General features: G+C 37.4%; 1 protein-coding gene across 5 annotated transcripts in view; it reads right to left on the bottom strand.

Annotated features, from left to right (window-relative positions):
• Nucleotides 1–24839, bottom strand: part of Adgrb3 (adhesion G protein-coupled receptor B3) — a 721645-nt gene that overhangs the window by 58505 nt on the left and 638301 nt on the right. For all 5 annotated transcript variants that reach the window (XM_057752036.1, XM_057752035.1, XM_057752037.1 and 2 more), the window contains 2 exons: nt 2571–2721; nt 82–151 (listed from right to left, as the gene is read on the bottom strand). In XM_057752036.1, the coding sequence (XP_057608019.1) occupies nt 82–151; nt 2571–2721 (221 nt within the window). The remainder of the gene's footprint in view (nt 1–81; nt 152–2570; nt 2722–24839) is intronic.

Genomic DNA, 24839 nt, shown 5'->3' on the forward strand with positions numbered 1-24839 from the left:
GGCATTAGGAGGCAAGACAAATAAAACCTGTTTGGTAACTTCCTTAATTATCAACATGGTTAGCATTATAGATGGACTTACTAGTGATCCGTGCCATATCCTTTCGTCCTGGTGAAGCCTACAGATGTGGCTACTACTAAAGCTGGCAGTCCTGCAAAAAAGCAAGGCAACATTTCATATTCAGGTGACATTTCATCTTCAGCTACAGTCACTTGTGCACACTTGCCCAGAACAGGCCTGGACAAACTTCAGATACTCAGACCGCAGCAACTACTGTTGGAAGAGTCACCTCGCAATGGATGTTTGTATTGCAAACTTTCAAGTGTGAAACTACAAGAGACAGGTGGGATTTTAACTTAGCGCACTGCCCTGGTGTTGCTAGGTTACCACTGCATTTGACACGCTTTTAAAGGGAAGTAATAACACAGATTTAGTATATCTTTTAAGTTATTTTTTTCCCTAGGGGTTTGGATTGTTATAAAGGAAATTTATAGTTAAAAAAACCAGAAAGGCAGAAAACTGGATGTCCTGGTGTGATGACCTGTTGTAAGAGTGGAATATTCAGCTGACCACATATTGATCCATATCAAGTTTAACTTATAATAAGAGCCCCCAAATAATTTTCTCACTTAATAATTTCTTTTCAATTTACTTATAACAGTAACAATGTAGGAACAGAGAACTCAGTTACCTGAAAATCTAAACCAGCTCTGACCCTAAGACTTCCTTACTGCATATATACACATATTTGGACATGCAGCATTTCTAAGCCGAACATGTTTACTCTTTCAGTTAAAATGAAATCCCCCAGTTAATAATCGTCTTGGTTCTCCCCTCTGCCTGTCTTCCCATTCTTCTTGCTATTTACTTTCTCCTAGGAGTGCACTCTGCTGACAGTGTTACATTCACCAGCTTTAAAGACAAGAACTGTGGGAGGCATGCCAACGTCACCACGTTTACACTCACAATATAAATTATGAGTATGAACCTCTTTGTCTCCTTCCTCTGCCTCACCCTCACCTTGCATGTTATCTGCTGACTGAATATTGTGATTGAATGAATGGAGTTCATTAGAAGCAATCAAGCAAACATATATACCCTAAGCAATACCTAAGGAGTTAGTAATCTTTATTTCATATAAATTGGACTTCCTTTGTTTACTAAATTGATTGTGGCGCGTTTCTCTTCACTGATAGTCTATACAATTCTTTGCCGTTCAGAGAATATTGATATTATCTGTAACTTTGCAACTTTTCAATCCCTTTCTTCAAGATCTTTAGTAGCAATATTAGATAAGGAAGCAATTAGTTACTGGCAAGGAAATTATTCTTTAAGAAAGAGCTTCCTGTACTTGCTGTTTCTTCCTTCTATCTATGGTCCTAATTCACAACCAAAATGAACCTTGGTTCAATACTGCCACCATTTAAGAAGGTCTTTTTCATGGAATCTAGACAAAAATCTTACCAAACTCCAAGTAGAACATATTCTTTAACTTTCCATTTGCTTCTAGAAAGAGTCCCAATACATCAACTAAATATAAATACACCTGTACTGAATGCTGGCAGATAACTGTTAAGTGGTTTTGATCTTGTGTTTCAGGATGAATTATTCTGGTCTTGTAGTAAGTTCACTAGTTCAGAATTGCCCAGATTCCTTTTAACACCCGGGTCTCACTGTCTGCTATAACAGCGGTAGGATGTGAGCGAATGTGCACACATGTATGTGTGTGTACGTGTATGTCTATGTGTGTACTCATGTGTAGTTGTCTCCATGTGGGGATTTTAAAACTCAAATACAGACATGATAAACCCTGTACCTTTTTCTAAAACTAAATTTTTTAAAAATTAATTATGCTTTCATTCAAATTGGTCCCATGAAATCACTGATCGTTGAGATGTCTATGCCATGAAGCAATTGGAAATGTTCCCCAATAATGATGGGCAGTGAATTAATTAATTCTTAGTGTGGCAGCAATTGTACATCGAGAAACCCCTTACCTACATGTAAAGTTTCCTTGCCTCTCTGACGATTCCTTCCTCCTCCCCTGTGCTTCTTTTTTTTTAACAGTATGGAGATTTTTTTCTCTTCTTTTCTTTTCTTTTTCTTTTCTTTTTCTCTTTCTTTCTTTCTTTCTTTCTTTCTTTCTTTCTTTCTTTCTTTCTTTCTTTCTTTCTTTCTTTTTTTTTGAATAGAACACATAGAGTATTCCTAGGGTTTGCTATATATCCTGTGGACATCCTGATTTGGGTGCCCAAGCAATTCAAAGCATTTTGTGATTTCAGAAAATATCAGCAGGGAACACATTGTCTTTCTAACTTTAGGTAGCTCAGGTCTCAAGATACACCATGTAGGTACACAGAGTCTTTACTAGCTAAAATCTTTGATAATTATCCCCTTATAAAGTTCCAAATGACCCCACGATGTTTACAAAAGGACTTCTCTCACGTTTTTCCACTTCATGTTTCAAGTTAGACATCTTAGTAACGTGGCTACAACCACTTTTTACTGTTTTCTGATGTCCCTCCCAGTGTCACATCAGCAAAACATGAAAAGTGTATTAATATGCTTACCCCATCCAAGGCACAGAAAGCGTTTCCGTATAAGCCGTGTCCTGATTTTTCCAGTTACAGCCATATATGACTGCCACGCTTCTGTCAAAACCCAACAGAATGAAGCCAGGAAGAAAAAATGCAAGAATGCAGTGGTGGTCGTGCAGATGCTCTGCAGAGACAGAAGGAAGCGCATGCTCAACCTGGGCAAGGATCTATGATTCAAAAGACTGGACTTTTCCTTCCTTCCAGTCCCCATCCTTCCTTTGTTCACAGACGATCCTACTCTGTAGTCCACACGCCCTTTAGCTTGTCATCCTCCTGCCTCAGCCTCTTGAGTTCTATGATTACAGGGTTCTGTGACTACTTTCTACTTGAAGAGGTTAAGTTCTGATGGATTTTTGCTTTGCATAAAAGTGAAACTATTTACAGAAACTAGAACCCTTACCGGCTCTAGTCTCTATACTGTATACAATATGTGCAGCACAAAAATACGTGTCCTAATTCCATTTCTGTTCTTACTTTCTTTAATGAGGAGAATCCACACTATGCACTTAAACTCAAGAAAAATTAAAATTACTGCTTTAGTTGATTTTTTAAAAATAAAATTATGGAAATGGCACTTTCTTTAGTTTAAGATGCAGACACCATGTATAATTGCTTTGGTTCCATTCTTTATGTCTCTTATTTAATCAGGGATTCTTCTTTTTTGTTTCATCTGTGTTGATGTGAACATTATACTGGAAAGCTCAACAGCTTTTCAAAAGAAAGAATAAACACTTTGCTTTTATATGCATGTGATACCCAAGTTATAACAGTAAAATACAACATAAAACATAAGGTTCAGCCAATAGTCTAGAGCCAAGGTAGGTTGCACTGTAAAGTATTTAGTAGCTGCATTTGATGCTGCTGCATTGCCCTGCCTGTCTTAATCAAGTAATTTTGAAAAGCTAATTGAGTAACTGGCGGTACACAGCTATGATTTCATAGATATTTGTCTCATGCAATCTAATCATCCTAAATGCGTGGGCCATTAGCAATGCATTGTCTACAAATGACCAGCAGCTTCATTTTAGTAAAAGCCGCTACTTATTTCCCCATTGGTACAACTTCTTTGTGTATATCTTGTTGTAATACAACTCCTCATAAAGCAGAACCAGCAACAGAATCAATTTTTTTCTTCATCAGTCAGTCATTCCAGAAATTGAAAATAGACAAAGACGTTAGGCCACTAATTAGACATCAGCAGGCTTGAAGGCACTAGAGATGGTCTTCTCCCTCATAGTCAATGCAGTATAAAACAAGAATAAGGAAATGTAGGGCTCTAGCACTGATCAGAGGATGGCATCCTGACCTGTATCCGTCTCAGGGAAGAGATCTGATGTCTTGAACGACCTAATTGATAACTGGTTCCTTGGGGTCCTGACTTTATCAAAGACAAACTATTGCCCCTTTCTTTAAGAGTCAGTGTGAATGGGCCTGCAGTCACTGGGGAGGAAAGCTGTCTGCTCCAGAAATTTTAAGAATCGTACAAAGCACACATTGGTTGTTGCTATTGTTGCTCACGGGTTATATTTGCCAAGGTTTAGTAGCATAACTTCTAAATGACAACTTTCATACAGAGCAATTTTCAAGTGACTGCTGTTATTTTCCATAAATGCTGTCAGTTCCCACAAGCACCATTATTCTGATGTGCAAGGATTCAGATTCTTTAATCTCTCTTCCCCGTACGCTCCACACTTGACATCAGCAACCCTGCAGATCAAATACTCTCTAAGTCTCCACAGGATGAGGCTTCTCCCCCTGCTAAACCTCAAACTCTAAGCACCTCTTTCAGGTTCCTATGCTGGCACCTTTTCAACCACTGCGATCACCTGACCCACTGCAGTGACTTTGGTGACAAAGCCCTCTCTTTGTACCCCTCTCAGTGGGCTCTCAACTCCCATAATAGGCGGGTCCTCATACATCACAGTCCCAGATTTATAACTCACTAGCTCCTCAGGTTCGCCATTGACACTCGTTTTGCCGGCCTTGCCAAATTCGGCTCTACTCTTGAACTGTTACAGATGATGAGGGCTATTCTATCACAAAAGTCAAAAGCAGATTTAATTTAGTAAATTGAATTTTTTTATACTGCTATTTTCTTGATGTGTAGCCTTTACCCCCAATTCTTAGGAATAGTAGAAAATGTTTTCTGAAGGCAACTGAGGTAAACATATTACTTCTAAGGAACCAGAAGGTGCGAGTAATCCTAGATTTAAAAAAAATTGATAAATAACATTGCAGGTTGGTATTTCAGCCCTGTGCTGGGTGGGTCTGGAGAAGGACAACACAGGAAGAAGAAAAAGGATGAAAATATGTAAATGTCAAGGAAGGCCTAACATTGGTACAATAGTACTTCCTGAACAGAGCAATAAAGACATTGAAAGAAAGACAGCATGTAGGGACTATCACGGAAGAATTCTTCAGAACTGAGTGCAATCTTGGCTACAGGGTAGATTAAACAGGAAAGGCGCACATACACACACCAACAAACACACATTCCTAAATGCATTGCCGTGAAATTGTTAATATCTGGAATGGGACTAAAATTTAAAAGTGCTCAGAATTTAAATAATGATAACTTACAAAGGAGTAAGAATCAGAGGGATATTAAATTTCTTGTGAGCCACCCAGGATCCAAGAAGACAGTGAAAAAGTGTCCTTGTTCTAATGAAAGAGAACTTTGAAGTTAGAAGTCTACACCTAGCCAAACTATTATCCAAGTGACAGGCAGAGATTTATTTTTAGAATTGAAAGGGACTTTGAAGTTCATTATTTTAAGGTTCTCTCTGAAAGAATTTCTAGGCAGTATAAACCACCAACAATGACTTCAAGAGGAGAGAATGGGATAAGTGATAGATAGCAAACAAAAGCAATAAAATATATTGAATCTAAATAAAATTATATTTAATATATTTCATATAATTTTAAAAATACAGCTATCTAGATACAGAATTCAAAAATAATACCAGTGAGGGTCAAAAGGGAAGAGACATGAGGTCTACAAGAAAACAGAGGAAAAGAAAACCATGCCAAATCTCTGTTTTCCCCTTCTGGCATGTTGGAGAGACTGAGTGACATATGACAGATATATTTGAACATTTATGATAACCCTGATAAATTAAGGTAATCATCATAAAGTAGAAATAATATATTTAGTAGTTAACAAAAAATAAAACTAAGAGACATCAATAAATTCAATTAAAGGTAAGGAAGAAGGAAATAAACAGAATTTAGATACATAGAAGAATGTTTAGAAAAACAGCATAAATCACAATAGCTTTAAACTCACTTAAAAAAGAAAAGTAAAACCCAACAACCTTTCATACTTGATTTAAGAAAATCTATTTCTGTAATGGTTATGTGAGAAAGTACCAAAACCACAGACACAGAAAGATGGGAATAAAGAGCTAAAAAGACCTACAGTAAGTAAAGGCGGATATCCAGAATCAGATGGTACAGTGGTCATATCAGGAAAAAAAAAAAACAAAACAAAACAGTAAGTAAGATGAAGAGGGACTTTCCATGCTGGTACAAGGAGCAAGCCACGGCAAATGCTTACAAGTAGGGCGGCCTCAGAGACCGTTATGACTATTCACAAGCTATCAAAAACTGAGGCAGCAGAAGGAAAGCAGATTCTGAGAAAGGACTCAGGATACAGTTGTCAGTCCAGACAAGTGCAGGATAGAATAAGTACAGGGTACCGTGGGTCCTTATAACTGCTGGGTCCTCACTACTGCCGCCCTTCTCATAAATGGATGCTGCTCTTTCTTGTCTTTGTGGTGTGGTTTCACTTCCTATGTAACTGATGAAGCAGACGAAGCAGATGGGTTACTATCGTCATATCTCCAGCCTGAAGCTTCTCCTTAGCCCAAAGCAAATTCTCTCCTTCTGTTACACACTGCAATAGGGCAAGCAGGTGTTTCAACTCTGGAACAACACACTGCCTCTTTTACTTGTTGAAATTTCTGGACTGCTTCTTTCTTAGCTTAGAATTGAAGAAAAGAAAAATCCACCTCATAGAATGACATCATACAAACTGGCTGTGACAGTGGATGCCATTAATCTCACCACTCAGGAAGCAGAGGCAGGCAGATGTTTGAGTTTGAGGTCATTTTGGTCTATAGAGCAAGTTCCAGGACAGGGAGGCTACACAGAGAAAGCCTGTCTCAAAAAACAAACAAGCAAACAAGTCCAACATCATACATGTAGAAAATTTGAGACAAAGCAAGTATTATTTTGGGTGGGAAAAGTGAATTTTAAATTACTGTATCATGAAATGTAGTATAGCTTCATATATTTTACAAGTATATATGTCTATTGACAACAGATAAAGCCTGACATACTGTGATTGAATTCACCCACAAAGCTAAAAACACAACAAAATGTAGAAGGTTCTAAGAGTAACTTCTGTTTTTTTATCATCAGAAATAGTAATTATTTACACATGAGTTAACTACAGTCTCCTTTAGCTAGCATGTCCGTATAACATTTTCACCTACCAACAATTGTCCTGAAAGACCTCTTTTAAGTTAAACAAAGCTCCTTTTTTGCAATTTTCATTTTCTCTTCATTTTCAATAGTGGTCAAATTTCTTGACAGGTTAAGATACACATCAAGTTCCTTTTGATTTGTTCCTTCTGATGCCTGGAATCTCCTTCAGTTTTGCTTCCACAGAAATCCTGATTCCCAGCGTTAATAAATGGAATTATTAAAACCTTGAACCTCTATGATCTTACATAAAACTACAGTTTTAAAGAAATATGTTCTTTAAGTGTTTCTGTATCTTGAAAGTTCTGGAATACTGTAAGGCATCTAATTAAAGATCTCGACAGTTGATTTATTTGCTGTTGAGTTAGTTTCGGAAATTTGTGTTTTCCAAGGGAGTTATCAATGTCATGTGTATTTCAATATGTTAGAATATGATTTTATATCAGAACTGAAAAGGGGGACATAACAACAGACACAAAGGAAATACAGAGAATCATCAGGTCATATTTCAAAAATTTGTACTTCACAAAATTGGAAAACTTAAAGGAAATGGAAAACTTTCTGGATAAATATCATTTACCAAACTTAAATCAAGACCAGATAAGCAAATTAAATATACCTGTAACTGCTAAAGAAATACAAAGAGTCATTAAAAGTCTCCCAACCAAAAAAAGCCCAGGACCAGATGGTTTCAGCTCAGAATTCTGCAAGACTTTCAAAGAATAACTAATACCAATACTCATCAAATTGTTTCACACAATAGAAACAAAAGGAACATTGTTAAACCCTTTTTATGAGGCTATAATTACCCTGATACCCAAACCACAGAAAGATATTACTAAGAAAGAGAATTACAGACAAATCTCACTCATGAACATTAATGCAAAAATACTAAATAAAATACTGGCAAATAGAATCCAAGAACACATCATAACCATTATCTACCATGATCAAGTTGGCTTTATCCCAGAGATTCAGGGATGGTTCAACATACGAAAATCTGTCAACATAATCTGACATATAAACAAATTGATAAATAAAAACCATTAGATGCTGAAAATACAACATCAACAAATACAACATCTTTTTATGATAAAGGTCTTGGAGAGAGCGGGGATACAGGGAACATACCTAAACATAATTAAGGCAATATACAGCAAGCCAGCAGCCAACATCAAACTAAATGGAGAGAAACTCACAGTGATCCCACTAAAATCAGGAACAAGACAAGGTTGTCCACTCTCTCCATATTTATTCAATATAGTTCTTGAGGTCCTAGCTAGAGCAATATGACAACAAAAGGAGATCAAGGGGATACAAATCGGAAAAGAAGTCAAACTCTATTTGCTGATGATATGAAAGTTTACATAAATGAACCCAAAAATTCTACAAAGGAACTTCTATAACTCATAAACACTTTCAGTAATGTAGCAAAATACAAGATAAACTCAAAAATAAGTAGCCCTCCTTTACACATATGATAAATAGGCTGAAAAAGAAATAAGAGAAACATCACCCTTCACAATAGCCACAAATAGCATAAAATATCTTGGAGTAACTCTAACCAAACAAGTGGAAGACTTGTATGACAAGAACTTTAAATCTTTGAAGAAAGAAACTGAAGAAGATACCAAAAAATGGAAAGATCTTCCATGTTCTTGGATAGGTAGAATTAACAATTCTATTAGGTAAAAATGGTAATCTTATAAAAACAATCTACAGATTGAATGCAATGCCCATCAAAATCCCAGAAAAATTCTTCACAAACCTCAAAAGAATGGCTCTCAACTTCATATGAAAAAGCAAAAAGCTCATATAGCCAAAACAATCCTGTACAATAAAAGAATTTCTGGAGGCATCACAATCCCTGACTTCAAACTCTACTACAGAGCTACAGTACTGAAAACAGCCTGGTATTGGCATAAGAACAGACAGGAAGACCAATGGAACTGAATCAAAGACCCAGATATTAATCCACACACGTTCAAACACCTAATTTTTGACAAATAAGCAAAAAATATCAAATGGAAAAATGAAAGCATATTTAACAAATGTTGTTGGCATAACTGGATATCAACATGTAAAAGAATGAAAAATAGACACATATCTATCACCATGCACAAAACTCAAGTCCGAATGAATCAAAGACCTCAACATAAAGCCAGCCACACTGAATCTCATAGAAGAGAAAGTGGGAAGTACACTTGAATGCATTGGCACAGGAGACCACTTTCTAAATATAACCCCAATAGCACAGACACTGAGATAAACAATTAATAAATGGGACCTCCTGAAACTGAAAAGCAAAGAAAATAATCAACAAGACAAAACGGCAGCCTACAGAATGGGAAAAGATCTTCCCCAACCCCACATCAGACAGAGGTCTGATCTCCAAAATATACAAAGTCAAGAAATTGGTCATCAAAAGAACAAATAACCTAATTTAAAAAAAAAAATGGAGTACAGACCTAAACAGAGAGCTCTCAAGAGAGGAATCTAAAATGGCTGAAAGACACTTAAGGAAATGCTCAACCTCCTTAGTCATCAGAGAAATGCAAATCAAAACAACTCTGAGATTCCATCTTACACTGGCCAAGAATGGTCAAGATCAAAAACACTGCTGACAACTTATGCTGGAGAGGATGTGGGGTAAAGGTAACATTTCTCCATTGCTGGTGGGAGTTCAAGCTAGTACAGCCCCCTTGAATATCTGTATGGTGATTTCACAGAAAATTAGGAAATAATCTTCCTCAAGACCCAGCAATACCATTTTTGGTTATATATCCAAAGGATGCTCAATTGTACCACAAGGACATGTGCTCAACTATGTTCATAGCAGCTTTGTTTGTCATAGCCAGAATCTGGAAACAACCTAAATGCCCCTCGACTGAAAATGGATAAGAAAAATGTGGTATATTTACATAATGGATATGTAAATAAATATGTAAATTTACAAAATGAATATGATTTTATACAATTCTTTTTTTTACAAGTTAAACAATTTCATTTCTAATGTTGCTTACTCTTGTTTTTCCTTTCTTTCTTATTAGTTAATTTTTTGAAATAGGAATTCACTTAACTAGTTTTCATCTTCTGAGTACTGGGAACGCAGGCAAGCTTGCACTTTCATTTCTTATTCGATCTATTGAGAAATCTATTTTACCAATGCTTTTCAAACCTTAATTATTGTTTAGTTTTACTTAGAAAAATATTATACAGTTCCAGAGTTTTTTTGTGTGAAATATATTTTTAGTGCTTTTTATTTGACAAGATTTCCAAGACTCTAATATAATGAACACTACTATGCTTTTCCCTTTCCTACCACTTAAATGCAAAAAAAAAAAAATTAAACAATGCTATACATTTGGCTTGTAGATACTTTAAAAATAAAAAATGAATCTTTTAAAGAGAGACACAAGATGTAAAAACTTCATGAAATATAAAGTTAAAGAAGCTTGGTTTTGCTAAAGAATAAAGAAAAAACAGAATATTGGGATGAAGCACTTCACCATAATGTTTGAAATTCTGAAAAAAGTGGTAGCATCCACAGACCACACTTATGGGATACATTGTACATTTTAGTATATGAATCAAATTATTTACTTATTTATCTGGTTTCATTATTAAACTACTGATTTTTTAAACAAAAATTTAATTAAAATGACATTTGTCTTGATATTCACACATATAGGACATGAGCATTGTAATCTTGGAATACAGGCAATTACTTGACAGCATGAGAAGAGAGACATCCTTAATAATCATCATAATACATTTGAAGGCAGTTTTTTCTTTTTTAAAAGTCTGCTCCTAATAAATATGGATTTACATTATTCAGAAGATGGTAGTTCTCTAATCTAAAAATGAATTATGTTGAGGATAAATAAGATAATGAATAAAAGGAGCTTTAATCAAAGGTAATATATATTCAATAAATATGAGTTTGCTAATAATGACATCACATTAGGAGTTTAGTCAACTCCATGAATTTTTCACTGTTAAAACAAACATGTCTGAAGATATTTGACTACCTCCTAAAGAATGATGGGAAAACAAACTTGTCAAATACCTATTCATCTTCAACACTGATTTTGCAGCAACAATAAAATGGGAGTATCTTACACAGGAGGTAGTGGAGCTCTGAGAAATGAAATAGCTGAAGATATTTATTTTTACTACCGTGAATTACCCTGTACACTGAAAAACTCTTGACTTTGCTTATGTTGACTTTCCCTGGTACATCATAGCTCTTGAAGTCACTCTAAAATGTTTTTCACAAACAATGACTATAAAATGTGAATCATTAAAGAAATGATTATCATCTAAGTAATCATTAAATAAAGCAGATAAATGTACCATTTTCAGGTGTATTTTTTTTTTGTTTTTGGTTTTATAGATGTCACCAACAAATGTCCTTTGAGGTCACCCAGAGAGATCACCTATTCATAATAACATAATTTACAAAAATCAATATGAAAAATGTCCATCAATGCATAAAATTAAATGGAAACTATTACATAAAGATTCCAAACAGAAACTTGAATGTTGATGTCATGTTATCTAATTTCTCCTATTCTATAATTGCTATAGCTTGTAACACACTGAGCACAATATCATTTATAGGCATTTAACAATACTTCTCCTTGGCCGGGCGGTGGTGGCGCACACCTTTAATCCCAGCACTTGGGAGGCAGAGGCAGGCGGATCTCTGTGAGTTCGAGACCAGCCTGGTCTACAAGAGCTAGTTCCAGGACAGGCTCCAAAACCACAGAGAAACCCTGTCTCGAAAAAAAACCAGAAAAAAAAAAAAAAAAAAAACCAATACTTCTCCTTGACCCAAATACTTAGCTTGTGCCTTGTACTTCCTCTTTGTAATAATATGGGACATTAGCAGAAGAGATATGATGAGCCCTAGTTCCTTCTTGTGAACTTTTGTTCACCGTTAAGCACAAGTTGAAGAGTTAAGGGCAAAGGCAATAGATTTTTGAGTTCATAATCAGCCTGGGCTACCTTGTGAAACTTTGTCTAAACAACAAAACAAAACAAAAAACAGAACAAAACAAAAACACATATAAATGACCAATGGTGGAGAGTTATAAGGAGAAACAGCATAAGATCTCCCACCACTTCGATTGTGAAATTTGAAGGACATTATTTTCTGTATCATCAAGATTTCTGCCAGAAGACAAACTCTAAATGCATAAAGCGGAAGAGAGAGTTAACTACAACACAAAATAACTGGGTGAATGAATTGTAAAAGCAGTGTTAATTATGAGCATCTTTAATACCTTATTTGCTAGTTCCTATAATTTCATATTAAAATAAGCCAGTGCTATTAAAAAATAGAAGCCAGATAAGTGTGAACAGAGATAAAAAAACATGCTCCATAGATGTCAAAAATACGTATCTCAAAGAAAACATGTTCATAATCTGAAGACCTTGAAAAGATTATAATGAACAATGGGAAAATCTAATTTTTTGAAATATATTTTTTGGGAGTCCAGACACTTGTGTATCAAACATATCAGGTACCACATATATCCTATTATTTGCTGGTTTGTAAAAATGGCATCCTTACTTAAGATGAAATAAAGGTTAATTGCTAAATAAGGCCACAGTTTAAATAAAAATTAATAATTTAAAATCTTCAGAGTGTCTTATAAGCTCTAAGATATACTTGGGAGTTGATTTGCCCTGAATTCTGTGTCTGTAGAGGGAATCATTTGTTAGTGGGTGGGTTAATACCCTAACTCAGATACTCCCTCACAGTTTATTAAAACTACACATATCACTTACAACCAAAGATAATGATGCAAATAGAAGTTGCTTTCTCATGAGTTGAACAAGGATGATAGCAACAGACATACCAAACTAGATGTGGAAAATCCATGAGGCCTCAACCCAACACAAAGAAGCACAGGTAAATTAGCAAAGCTGGAAGCAGGAGAGGTGGTCCTCCCCAGGGAAGAGCACACATATTGGTTATCCAGTGCCAAATGGATACAAAGTACATGTAAATATATATACATATAATAACAATCAATGAAAAAGGAGACCATGAATTTAAAGGAAAAAAAAAACAGAAGTATATGAGAAGGTTAGAAGAAAAAAGGGGAGACATGTTAATAAAAATTTACAATCTCAAAATAAACAGAAAAAAGTTTCTTTCTGAACCAAATACTTTTTCTGCTAAAAGAATATAGTAATAGAACTCCTAATGGTATTTGTTGTGGGATATTACTTTAACTATGTAAAATGTGTTAAATTTGTTTATATTGCAGAATGGAAAATTAACGTTAACTATGTAAAGGTGTGTTGCATTTGCTTATGCTGCATTTGTTTAACTGTGTGAAGATGTGTTGCTGCTTTACCTTGCCTGCCTAAGGCACCTGATTGGTCTAATAAAAAGCGGAATGGCTAATAGCTAGGAGTAAAGCAATGGGGGGGCTGGTGGGCAGTGAGATAAAGAAGGAGGAGAAATATTGGCTCAAAAGAAAGAATTAGAGAGGAAAAAATAAGGAAAAAAGGGATAGAGATGCCTAGTCAGCCAGCCAGTTAGACAGACTTGGAGTAGGACAAACAATGTAAGAGAGTAAGAAGCACCAAAGCAAAACATAGATGAAAAGAAACAGGTTGGTTTAAGTTATAAGATCTAGTGGGACAAACATAAGCAAAGGCTGAGCATGCATAACTAGTAATAAGTCTCCAAGTCCTGATTTGGGAACTGGTTGGTGACCCAAAAGAAAAAGCCTGCTACAGATATCCTGATATACCCATAGCTCAGTGTCCCTCAGTCATCACCAGGGGCTTCTTCTGGCAGTAGGTGGGTACTGATACAGAGACCCACAACTGGACGGTGTGCAGAGTCAGAGACTTTAAAACATGCAGTCCTAAATGGAATGTCTTCAGTAAACCTCACCCTTCAGGGATCAGGGATCAACGCTAAAGAGGAGGCTGAAATACTCTAAGATGAAGACGAGATGGGTGACTCCAAGGAAGAGTGTCTTCGAGACACGATAGGACAGACACACACGAACTGAGAGTGCATGGCGGCACACACAAGGCCTCCACAGGGTCAAGTCAGATGAGGTCCCAGTGCCGAGAGGGGGAAGTGAACAAAGGCTCCTCCCTTGACCAAGAAGCTATCTGCAATTGATGGCCACTTGCAAAGGAAAATTAGTTTTCGCCAAGAGAGTCTCACTGGGTACATTACCTACACTAAAGGGTAGACCCCTCTGTCCAGCAGTAATTGGCCAATGCAAAGTGAACTAAATGCTATTTTTGTAGACTTTTTGTCTCATATTGCTTTGTTTGGACATTTTTTTTGTCTTATTGGTCTTTTCCTTAGATATTTTGATTTCTGTTTTTGTAGGTTTTCATGTGTGTTTCTTTTGTTTTGTCTTTTTTTTTAAGAGCGAGAAAGAAAAGGTGTTAAAGTGGATGGGTAGGGAGGTGGGGAGGATCTGGGGATAGTTGAGGGGAAATAAGAATATATTATATGGATTTTTTTTATTTTCAAAAGTGTTGCTTCCTGGGCCAGTGAGATAGTGCCGGGGGTAAAGGTGCTTGCTGAGAAGACTGGCGACCTGAGTTAAATTCCTGTAACCCAAACGGTAGAAGGACAGATCCTTCTTCCACACCTTCTCACCTAACCTTCACACATGCGCCACAGGACACACATACACACAACAAAGAAATGTAAAGGATTATATTTTAAAGCATTTAGAATTGCTTTCAGCGTGTAGCGACATAGCTAACAAAATGGCAGCAAGGTTGCTGTGATATGTAGGCTTTGGGAATGCTTCTTGGGTGACTTGTAAAGGAGAAAACATTTTTCTGTCTAGAAGACATTTATACTGTTTATCATGTTTTCTCAGGGGTCCTATTGGAACATAAAATGAAAATATGTTTTTATTTTGAGGGGGAAGAGAAGAGCCTACGTTTTAATAGCAAACTAGTAATTTTTTGACCTCGCTGTACACTCTTATCACCAGGGTCTCTAAAATAAAACGAGTGCATTAGTGTTGCTGTCACCTGAGTGGGTTCAGCTTAAGCAACAGAATTTGTAAGGCTCCCAGGTGATTCTAATGGGCATCCAGGGTTCAGAATCAGCAGTTCAGTCAGAGACTGCTTCTTGGCAACAGAAGTTGCCGAATGTTTGATCTTCCACTAGGTATCCAGAGTCTCACAGCCACCTTTGTTTATCTGTATGATAGGAATGAAAATATCTACTATGGATAGTTACTCGAATTATCACAGCAAATTTCTAAGAGGTTGGCAGAATCTCAGTAATAGTAATAATAGCTACCATGCCCAGTTTCCTTAAAGCATCTTGCCTGGACGCAATTCTTAAAGTTACTCCCTAGAAAAAAATAATAAAAAAGAAACCTTTGCTTTGGTTTCATACTTTCATTTAAAATGCCATTTAAATGGATGGACTTCCTTTCAGAACCTGCTATGAAAATATAAGTGAATGACTAATATTCGGAAGAATTCCGGAACAATGAAAGCCATTTAAAAAAAAAAAAAAAAAAGAAGGCACGTTTTAGTAATCTTGTGCTTGGCAGTGTGCAGGCAAGAAACAGACTACAGCTGACTCTGCTTTGGCACTCTCAGAGCATGTGGGAGGAAATCCCTGTTGCTAACCAGCTGACCAATTGAATTATGCTACGTGCCACTATCAGGCTTTGTTGGGGATCTTGAGTGTGGAGATCAATGGTGAGAAACTGTTTCCATAGAAACAATCTGAAATTGTTCCTTCCATTTGTGACTATCGTCCACATTCCTACATAGACACATCTGAGCTATCCAAATAGTTCACGTCCAATATGTATAAAAATGACCTCCTCGCTCCCCTTCTTTACCCTGCTCCTTCTTTTGTAATTGGTAGCAGTGAAAGAACCCTATTATCACTAACGAGATGTCGGCCTTGAAATGTGTTCACATTTAATCAATTATCAGTTCCTATTCAATTATCTAATAGTGACCCATTAAATCCATGGTCTCTTCATTCCCACAACCCTACCTGAGACTATCTCTCTCTCTCTCAAAGAAGGCCACACCAAGCCATCCCCCACACCCAATGGTTCAGCCTCTGTCAGTAGGAGTGAAGTGGAGCTTCTAATCTGGGCGTGCCTTGATGGGATCCCTGCATCTTATTCTCAGCAGATGCTCAGTGGACATGTTTGCACCAGCTCATTACCATTGGATAAATGACTCATGGCATAAGACCACAGGTTTCAGTCTTCCTTGTGCAGGCAGAGATATAGTGATTTGTTCTTTTCCTGTTTGGAAATTTCCCTCCTTGTTTACTTATTCACTTGATGGTTTTGAGACAGGGATTCAGTATGTAACCAAGTACTGGGGGAAAAAAAGGCATGCACCGTTATGCCCATCTTAAGAATATTGTTTTTACAAGTAAGGGGCCCAGACATCTTTGAAAGGATATCCATTTAATGAGAAAGAATATCTTGTTCCAGAAAATCTCTAGATATTCTTGTTCCCATGTCTTTTCTTTTGTTTGCTTGTTTGACTTTTTTGTTTGTTTTTGAGACAGGGTTTCTCTATGTAGCTTTGGAGACTGTCCTGGAACTCATTCTATAGACCAGGCTAACTTGGAACTCACAGACATCTGTTTGCCTCTGTCTCCCAAGTGCTGGGATTAGAGGCATGTGCCACCACCATCTGGTCTTGTTAGCATGTCTTAAGAGATTTTTTGCTATTAGGATATTCAGGGTCAAAATATGTATTGCATATCCAATCTCAGAGAATATTAAATTAAATAGCTTATGAGTGATTTATTTAAGAATATAAGCACATAAAACTGTGTAAATATAAAAACACTTGCCAACAATTACAACACAGGTGTTCAGCTCAGATAAGTGAGGTCAGGAGGGTGAAGACAATTTTAATTTTGAATTTATATTCCTGGAGATATGTTCCATAAAATAATTGATTCACATTACTCAATTTCCTTTATCCATACAGAACACACCAGAATTTTGTCACTACAACTCACTGCTCAATCTGGAGCCTAAAGGGATTAGCAAAAACGTTGACTGAAGAGAAGGAAGGAGGCAGCCAATCAGCTTCTATTACTTCCAGAGCATGAGAAGTCAAGAGGTTACCATCCACTCACTTCTCCCTTGTTTAGGGACAATGACAGCTGGATGATGTCTCAGAGCTTTCTTATTAAGCCATTGCCTCTGATCACCTAGTAAGCTGATCTGAAGCCAGAACAGGAAGAAGTGTCAATAAGAGAAGAGAAGCCAAAGCCGAAAGACCATTTGGTCAAAAATAGATCTTACAAAATATTTTAAGCATAGCCCTTTATTTTTATATCACAGCTTTAAATTATACTGTTTAAAGCTGGGCGGATGAGCTGAGAAACTCCCTCCATTTTCACTCTCAAGCATAAAAGCAGATCAGGGAAAAGAAAGCTTTCGGAGCCCTGGTGAAGGGAAGAGGGTGGAGAGGGGTGGAGCCAAAGGGAAAATGTGTTCCCGGTCTTCTCTGGAGAGCTGTAATTTCATTCTCTCCGCTCAGAGTGGGTAAAAACTGTTCCTCTCACCCCACCTCCAACTTTGCCTGACTCTGTTCATTCCCGTACATTTCTGTCTTCTGAGGAGAGACATGGTCAGGGCAGACGTTAGAGAAGGGAAGACAGAAGAGACCAGACTCCCACGGGAAGAGTGCCTCTCTACAGTGTCCACCTAGTCCAAGGAACCCAAATCTGTATAAATAATTGAATCCTTTCAAAGCAGGCTAATAGGACATGAAAAATACCCAGTGCCTCCTTATCTGTCTCACTCAACTCAATCTTATATACAACAGTATATATTTCTAAGAGAAGTTAGATTGTTATTGACATTTGGCTCTTGATTCCAACTTCTCAAGGCATGAAGCTCCTTCTTGTTTGTGAATGAACTCTTTCCTGTCAGAGGAAAGCATGTTTTCCTGGGTTCCTAGGGGCATTCGATGCATGCCTGCAGCAAATACTAACTGGATCACACACCCCACACTTCTTGTTTTCCCTCCCTGCATGGATATGAAATTATTTTCTTTTGTATCATCAGCCTCTCACTTTGAAATTCTTATTTTTATCATGATTTCATTGATTACAGCTTCTAAGGAGAAAGGGTGTCTGTTTCCTTTTTATGTCCAGTGTAGTATCTGGAAATGTGTGTAATAGTCAGGAAATCAACTCTGCTGTCAATAACTTCAAAGAGGATTCTGGTCAGAATAGACGTGTGATTGCCTACAGGTGCTGGAGCAGCGGTCTCTAATCTCTGTTGTAGAGAGGACTGCTTCTCCCAATATTTGTTCTCTCTTTGTTCTCATGATAGAACCTTAAAAGCACATGGGTCCCTGTAATGAGAATTGAATTTTCCACCCTTTACTTAGGTTAAGGTCACAGGATTAGAGTCTTGATAAAGCAGATACACAGAAGCATATGCTGACTTCAAGGCATAGCCTTCTTTCTTTGTTCCATTTTCCACTGTGTTATCAGATAGAATGCATACATGAGGGCTGGATCCAGAGGAGTTGCCCAGGCCCCAGAATAAAAATCAGAAGGAATCTATTCATTTCTGATCATCACACCTATATTATGAGAGAAAAAAAATTACTTTTTTTTAAAAAAAATGCCATTTCTGTCCTTGTTTCCATATAACTCAAGATTAAATCTAAATGTTATACTTGGTATCAATAAATACAAAACAAACATTTATTATCTTGTCCTGAGTTGATAAAATACTGTTTATGATGTTTGAGTAAATGCAATCTTTTGATCAACGAAAAAACAGTAGAATCATTTGCGACACTCTAAAATTATGACAAATATTGATATTTCATTTAATAAACTCAGAGCCATATCTTCCTCATTTCTATAAAATTTCCCTTCAATTCCCCAACCAATTAATGGTATTTGTGAACTGTGGTTATTTTGCATAGTAGTTTAATACAGACGATCTCATTGGATCCCTGTGTTCTATAAGATAGTAGTATAATTCCTATGACTAATTTTATGGCTGCATAAAATAGCCTCACTAAACCTGAGTAACACTTTCAAAGTCACACTGCATCATGAGAGTCAGGACTGAAGCTCACCTTTGTTGTTCTGTCCCAGGTCTCACATGCTTTCCTGGCCACAGTGGGTATCTGTGAACTAGGCATTACCTTATTATCTAGGTAATAATTAGGACCAGAGAAAATCCCAGAGATCTAGAGCTTCACACTAATAAAGATTTCTGTCTTGGTTCTCTATGCCTCCCAGGTACCTGCATTTCAAAGTAAATAGGTGGATCTGAAAAATATTATACTTAGAGAGGTAACCCAGACACACAAGGACAAAGACCTCATGGTGTCCCAACTCCAAATCCTTAGATTTCACTATATCACCTAATGCAACTTCAGAAACCACGGAACTAGAAAGGAACTATGGGGAGAGGAAGATGGAAGGAACTCTAGAGATGGGGTAAGGAGGACACAGGTGGTATGAAGAAGGGAAGGGGAAAATGATGGTTTCACATGGGCAGGGGAGGGAAAGTAACACAGAAAGAGAAGAAAGACGGAGAGATTAAATAACACTAAGGATCATGGGGAAATTACAGGGAAATATTATTTTATAAACACAATTAAAATATACGTTAATATGTGTTTATATACATAAATAGATATGTAATTTAAATAGGATTACATGACACTGGGTGACAGTGCTTTCTCCAGGACCCACAACCTATCTAACAAATATCCCAGGACATGTAAGGGAAAACTGCTTCCTCGCCATTGGTCAGAGGAGAACAAGAGGTCCATAAAACAATGTAGGCTGCTGTCATTGCTCCTGGTTACCCCCAGAACTTGAAAAGAGTACCCTATTGTTGAAGACACAACACACTTAAGACACAGGACTGAAGGAATTGAGCTGTTACTGAGCTGGATGCTTCTGTTACTGATTCGTGACTCGCTCTCACAATATTGGTGCTAAGGGAGGAAAGTAAGCAATAGTTCTACTTAGTGGCAAAGTCTATGGACCTCAATAACGACTGGTCTGGAAAGATATGCCAGATGGTAAAATAGTATATCCTGGGTGTGATCAATAGCTGCCTAATCGAATTTAAGGCCCACTGAATAAGAGGGAACTTAAGCCTGGTACTGGAAACTTAGTCATCTAGCCAATGTTAGAGAGGTCATAAATCCTACAAAGAAGTTTTCTTTCACAATAGATGGAAGCTACTACAGAGGCACAGCTGGTACATCTATAGCACACCCCCTCCACATAAGGCTAAAAAATACCACTGCAGAAGAGGTGGCAGAAAAACTGTACAAGTCAGAGAACCAGGATGCCTCCTATGAGACGGTATCTTTTAGACAGAACAGGTATGTTATACCTATGAAGCCTGAATAATATGATTCTTTATAGAAGTCCTGACTAAGGACCACCTTAGCCAACAGGCCAATAGGTATAGGTGGATGCCCACAAGGCCTTACCCCTAGATGAAGAACTACAGGTGGTTAATAGATGCTGAGGGGGGATGATATTTTCTTCAGGGACGAATCCATTAATAGGTTATCCAATCTTAAATAGGCAGTCCTAGACAGACACACATACAAGCAATATTAAATGGATTCAGCAGGATGTGTGTGTGTGTGTATGTGTGAAATAAATACAGAAGAGCTCAAGAATCACGGGGGAGTTGGAGGAAGAGAGGGAAGAGTTTGAGGCAGGAGAGAGAGTAGTGTTAATATGTAAAGAAAGAATATTCGTGTAAAAATCAAAATATTTAAAATTTTAAAAAGACATTGATCTCAACATTCTGAAGTTGCCTGCAATAATTTGTGTAGGGTTAAGGCTTTCTGGGATTTCCCTATCCATACTAACATGTCTATTATTCTTGTCCTTATTCAGCTCATATTAGGCAGCCATGCTGGAGTGTCTTTATAGATGCCCTGGAAACATACACTAAAAGTAACATTGCATAGACTGAGCAGGTTGTATTTATGCATGTTGTAGTATTATGTATGTATGTATGTGTGTATGTATATATATGTGCATGTGTGTATTATGTATACACATATTATATCCATGTGTATGTGCGCACACAGGCATGTCTGCATTTGAAAAAGAGAGGTTACATGAAAGGATTTAAAGGGATGAAAGACGAAAATGATTATAATTATATTATCTCAAAAAAATGGAAGAAATACATTTTTAGAAAAGATGCTGCAGCCAGGCGGTGGTGGCGCACGCCTTTAATCCCAGCACTCGGGAGGCAGAGGCAGGCAGATCTCTGTGAGTTCGAGGCCAGCCTGGTCTACAAGAGCTAGTTCCAGGACAGGAACCAAAAAAGCTACAGAGAAACCCTGTCTTGAAAATCAAAAAAAAAAAAAAAAAAAAAAAAAGATTTTGCATAAAAATATCTTCTGAGTTGATATGATCCATCCTAGAGGGAAGCCTTTTAAGATTTAGGATATTCTAAAGCGATGCTTCTTAAGAATTAGACAGTGAACAACTCAGAAGCAGCAAGGCATCTTTGAAACTTACCAGATGCACTAGTTCCCTCCGTCTCCATGCTTACCTAGCACTGAAGATACTGAGAGACAGTCTCCGATGTGAAAGACAGTCTCCGAACGTTTCTGTTGCTTGGAATGGGCAGAGCTCCGATGAGTTGCCTGAAGGTGCTCTCCAGCATGCAGAGCTGCCTGCGAGCTGTGCAGTGTGCTCTGTGCTTCCTGCTTTTGTTAGCCATGCACCCAGAGTGGGACGGGCTTTCTTTAATGCAGCGGCCCATAAGTCATTTCTGCTCCTGCAAGTTACCCTTCACTCACTTCCAGTAAGTGAACTCCAATAAGCTCATTAGTTCATCAGGTTGGACATTTGTAGTATCGCCACTTAGTCATTGATCCCCTATTTAAAGTGAGTAGACATTTGTTCATGTTCTCCTAGGAATAGTGCCATCCAACAGAAAATTTCTAAGCCCTCAGATTATCCTTGGTACAATGTATCCATTAGAATTTTCTCTTCTATATCAAAATTGAATGCATACTTTAAACTGAACAAATACACTCACTATTTGAGAGTGGGTAGTTGAGGCTGTAGAAGTAGCTGCTGTACCAGCCATGCCCTCTGACCCCTTCCCTTAACCTCATACTGGACACTTAGCCCATCTAGGCCACTCCAACAAATTCAAAGAACTATACCGCAATCCTGGCATTGTTACGACCCATCTCAAATACAGTACAAAGACACTCATGGGGAAACAACATATTTCTGCTCTTTGTGGTAACCATAAAACCCAGACAAGATGCAGAGAAGAGAAGTTTGACAAGAGGTGAATCAAAACAAATCTTGTTCAGGTAGATATTTTGAAAGGGTCAGAGAAAGGCGAAGAAGAGCCACGTAAGAAGAAGTGCTTATATTCTAACCTCACTCACCTGTTACTCAAAGAGGAGGCTTCAGAAACTCTGAATGAGACAATATTCAAATTCCTTATAAGCCAGAGATTATGATGCTTCACTTTTTTAAAAACTTGACTTATTTAATGTAGATTGCCCAAATTGGAAACCTCTTAGGTGTGTTTAAAATGTAGCGCTTGGCATAAGTGTGATTCTGAAACCCATGAGAAATTCAATTACGATACATATTTTAGTCAGCTCAAAATGGGTTTAGATCTTTACTACCATAATTTTATAGATGATAATAATATGAGGATAGATTTTTTTAAAAATCAAACACAGCACGTGATGAAAACGAAAGAAGCCAATAATGGGGAGATAACACCCTGTATTTAATACTCTAACTAGAAACTAGATGAACTTAAGGGAGTTGGTAGAAAACTCAACAGCGAAAAAGAACTGTTGTTTTTAAGAACTGTATCTACTACAATATTTTAACCGAAAACAGAAAACAAGAAAGGAAGGAAGTAGCAGGCTTGTGAGTTATGAGTTGCCATGCAACCTGTCAGCTGTGAGCAGTTCCGGCCTCAAGGCAAATAGCAACAAACTCAATGGAATATTTTGGGAAATCTTAACCTCCAAAATCTGGGACAAGTCCTCCCACGATCTGCTGGCTTGTGGCTCCCTGTGAGCACCATTAGAAAATTCCAATGTTCAATCAATTACTGTATCACATCTCACACATTCCCTATCACATAGGTCCTTAAGATGGAATGACCCAAGATGGACCTTTCGTTTGATACATGACTGCTGTTACTGCTTGTCACTGTCATCTCAGAATGGACCAGAAAGGCTGACCTATGTTCAGAAACAAAAATTCTTCAGTGCAATCTGAATGATTGACTATGTGTAAACTACTGGATGAATGGGAACTTCTGGATTTTTGCATTGCAGTATGTATAGTTGCTGGAGGAACTGGGCTCAGATCCATGAGGCAAGATTCATTTTCTCTCTCTCTCTCTCTCTCTCTCTCTCTCTCTCTCTCTCTCTCTCTCTCTCTCTCTCTCTGTGTGTGTAGTGTTCACGTATGCACAAATATTTTTGTATGCATGTGCATGTGTGTGTACATGCACATGGAGGCCCAAGTTTGATGCTGAGTATCACTCCCTATTGCTTATCTATTTTATTCATTTAGTAGGCTCTCCCAGCCAAACCCAGAGCTCATCAACATGGTTAGACTAACTGCCTAGCTTGCCCTTGGGATCCCTGTCTCTGTCTCCCAGGAGTGCACCTGTGGTCACCTGGCGTACACATGGGTGCTGACGCATGTGCTCGTGCATGTACTACAACAACTTTAACTGCTGATCCATCCTCATAGTGGCCACAGAGAAAGTTTCTTAAAGCTCAGTACCTAAGCCATTTCTCTCTGCATTGCTGTGCCTGGTACCCAGGTTCTCAACTTTCTCAAGCTAGGAGTGAGAAGCAACAGGCAGGACAGACCCTAGAGACTGTAACATACCAAATAATGCTGTCCATGACATTGATTTAGAAAGATGGCACATTTGGAACAACAGTATATCCACGCATGGTTGATGGATATTGTTTAGATAATGTCATGATGGCAGTGGACAATTCCTTGTCATATTTTGTATTTCTATGTCATAAAAAGAACACCCACAGCAGTCTAGTAACTTGTAGATCAATACAATATGTACTCATAATCAATAGCTACCAGGGCTTAGAGACTAGAAGAAAAGTCTGTGTTAAAGGAAATAGCCAGTGTTGAGAAGCCAGACCTCGTCAGCAGTTAAACTAGAATTGTACAAATTTGGCAATGGTGTAAGTCTGTTCCTTACATGGACTATTTGTTTTTTCCCCCAACTCTAATCACAATCTCTAACAGACTAACATAATATTTTTTAGAGTTTGTTACTTACTATTTATTCATATATTCAAGATCAATTACCTTTTGAGATCATTTAAATACAACAGAAATCAGTGCTTAGTGAGTCCATTCATTCAGTCAAGAGTCTCCATAATCAAGATATACAACCTTGATCAAATGCTTCATTTATATTACTTTTTAATAAACTGCTAGACCCAGCTTCAGATCATCCCTAGTCCAGTTCCTATACAAATTTATCTTTTATAGATACTTTATGGAAACAAAGTTGTGTAGTAGGTAGACATTTTTCTTCAGGTTTCTTTTTATTTTATTTTGATTGCTTAGAACAAGTCTCAGAGTTTCCTTCCGCTTTCTTCTCTGTATAGTACAAATCATATAAACCTAGTATATACACTCATCTGTTGATGAACTGTGTCCAGTTTTGAGACATCATAAAGGGAATATTATAGACTGCTATG

The sequence above is a fragment of the Chionomys nivalis genome, chromosome 19 (genome assembly GCF_950005125.1).
Source record: "Chionomys nivalis chromosome 19, mChiNiv1.1, whole genome shotgun sequence".
Taxonomy (NCBI): Eukaryota; Metazoa; Chordata; class Mammalia; order Rodentia; family Cricetidae; genus Chionomys; species Chionomys nivalis.